The 1,477-nt window shown below is 52.7% G+C and overlaps 1 protein-coding gene and 1 pseudogene across 1 annotated transcript; one reads left to right on the top strand and one right to left on the bottom strand.

Moving 5' to 3' along the window:
* Positions 1 to 190, bottom strand: part of LOC118452386 — a 1,935-nt pseudogene extending 1,745 nt beyond the window's left edge.
* A 221-nt stretch (positions 191 to 411) lies between these two features.
* Positions 412 to 999, top strand: LOC104127230 (histone H2B 1/2/3/4/6). The gene has a single exon (XM_009639884.2). The coding sequence runs from the start codon at positions 433 to 435 to the stop codon at positions 811 to 813; it is 381 nt and encodes a 126-aa protein (XP_009638179.1). The 5' UTR covers positions 412 to 432; the 3' UTR covers positions 814 to 999.
* The last annotated feature ends 478 nt before the right edge of the window (positions 1,000 to 1,477 follow it).

Here is a 1,477-nt window from a genome sequence, read left to right as displayed (position 1 = left end):
GGAGCCGGTGCACGCGGCCCACGGGGAACTGCAGCCCGGCCCGCGACGAGCGCGACTTGGCCTTCGCTCGAACTTTGCCTCCCTGCTTCCCGCGGCCCGACATACTTTAAGCGCTAAAAAATGGTCAACCTCCCCTCCCAAAACAGACCCGAAAAGCTCATACTGACGCAACGCCTCTTCCCGTTTTATGCCTTCCCTGGGCGGGATTAGCGCTTGGTGATTGGCTGGAAGCACTCATTGCCTATACAGCCAATGAGAAGACGGATCGTGTGCTGACCAATCAGCGACAAAGCCGTACCCCCGTGCCCCAAGACCCAATCGTATTGCACGAGTTAGAAGTCCTGTATTTGCATAACAGCCCTATAAATAGAGGGCGCCGCGGCCATTTTCTCCGCTGATCTTACTCTGAAAAGGAGGAGAGGCGCTGTCAAAATGCCCGAGCCGGCCAAGTCCGCCCCCGCGCCCAAGAAGGGCTCCAAGAAAGCCGTCACCAAGACGCAGAAGAAGGGCGACAAGAAGCGCAAGAAGAGCCGCAAGGAGAGCTACTCCATCTACGTGTACAAGGTGCTGAAGCAGGTGCACCCCGACACGGGCATCTCGTCCAAGGCCATGGGCATCATGAACTCCTTCGTGAACGACATCTTCGAGCGCATCGCCGGCGAGGCCTCGCGCCTGGCGCACTACAACAAGCGCTCCACCATCACCTCGCGGGAGATCCAGACGGCCGTGCGGCTCCTGCTGCCCGGCGAGCTGGCCAAGCACGCCGTCTCCGAGGGCACCAAGGCCGTCACCAAGTACACCAGCTCCAAGTAGAGCGTCTCGGCGCCTCGCCAAGTTTTAACCCAAAGGCTCTTTTAAGAGCCACCCACATATTCCTCGAAAGAGCTTTAACACAGTAGTGTCTCTGTCGTCTTAGATAAATAGAATTTGAAAACGATCTGTTAAATCACAGTTACCAGAGCTTGCAAGGGTTAAAGATCTGTCTCTGAAATCCTTAATATTTTACAGTTTCAAGCAAATTCAAGTGTGTTACTATTACTTCGTAAGTGTTAACGTTAAAATGCCTTTCCAATAAATGCAAGTAATGCTGCATTTATTTGCAATAATTTATTTGCAAAAAGCAAAGCTTTTTTTTCTCAGCAGAGGTATGTTTATTTTACTACATGTTCCATCACAAATAAATTCACAGAGCTTACAATAGATACCTTAACACACCTGCCCCCAAAAAATGAGCACGAGGGGAAAGTAAAAGACCCTGATCAATTTGGGGTTTTTTTTTCGCATAGCTGTCTCGGGGTAGCATAGGCTTAAAACTTTTCCCTTCTGCATGAGAAGATGGGAGGCAGCCCTGTAGATCAGAAGACAAGGACGAGAAGAGGAGCAGAAGCGACGACACCTCTGAGGAAGGGGACACACTTTGGGAGGACGAGCCGCCCGGGGACGCGCGGGGCCGGGACCACCGGCGGGCGCGGAGCCG

The sequence above is a fragment of the Egretta garzetta genome, unplaced genomic scaffold (assembly GCF_000687185.1).
Source record: "Egretta garzetta isolate BGI_Z169 unplaced genomic scaffold, ASM68718v1 scaffold795, whole genome shotgun sequence".
NCBI lineage: Eukaryota > Metazoa > Chordata > Aves > Pelecaniformes > Ardeidae > Egretta > Egretta garzetta.
The sequence above is the reverse complement of the archived record's forward strand: the minus strand, read 5'-3'. Positions and strand labels throughout refer to the sequence as shown.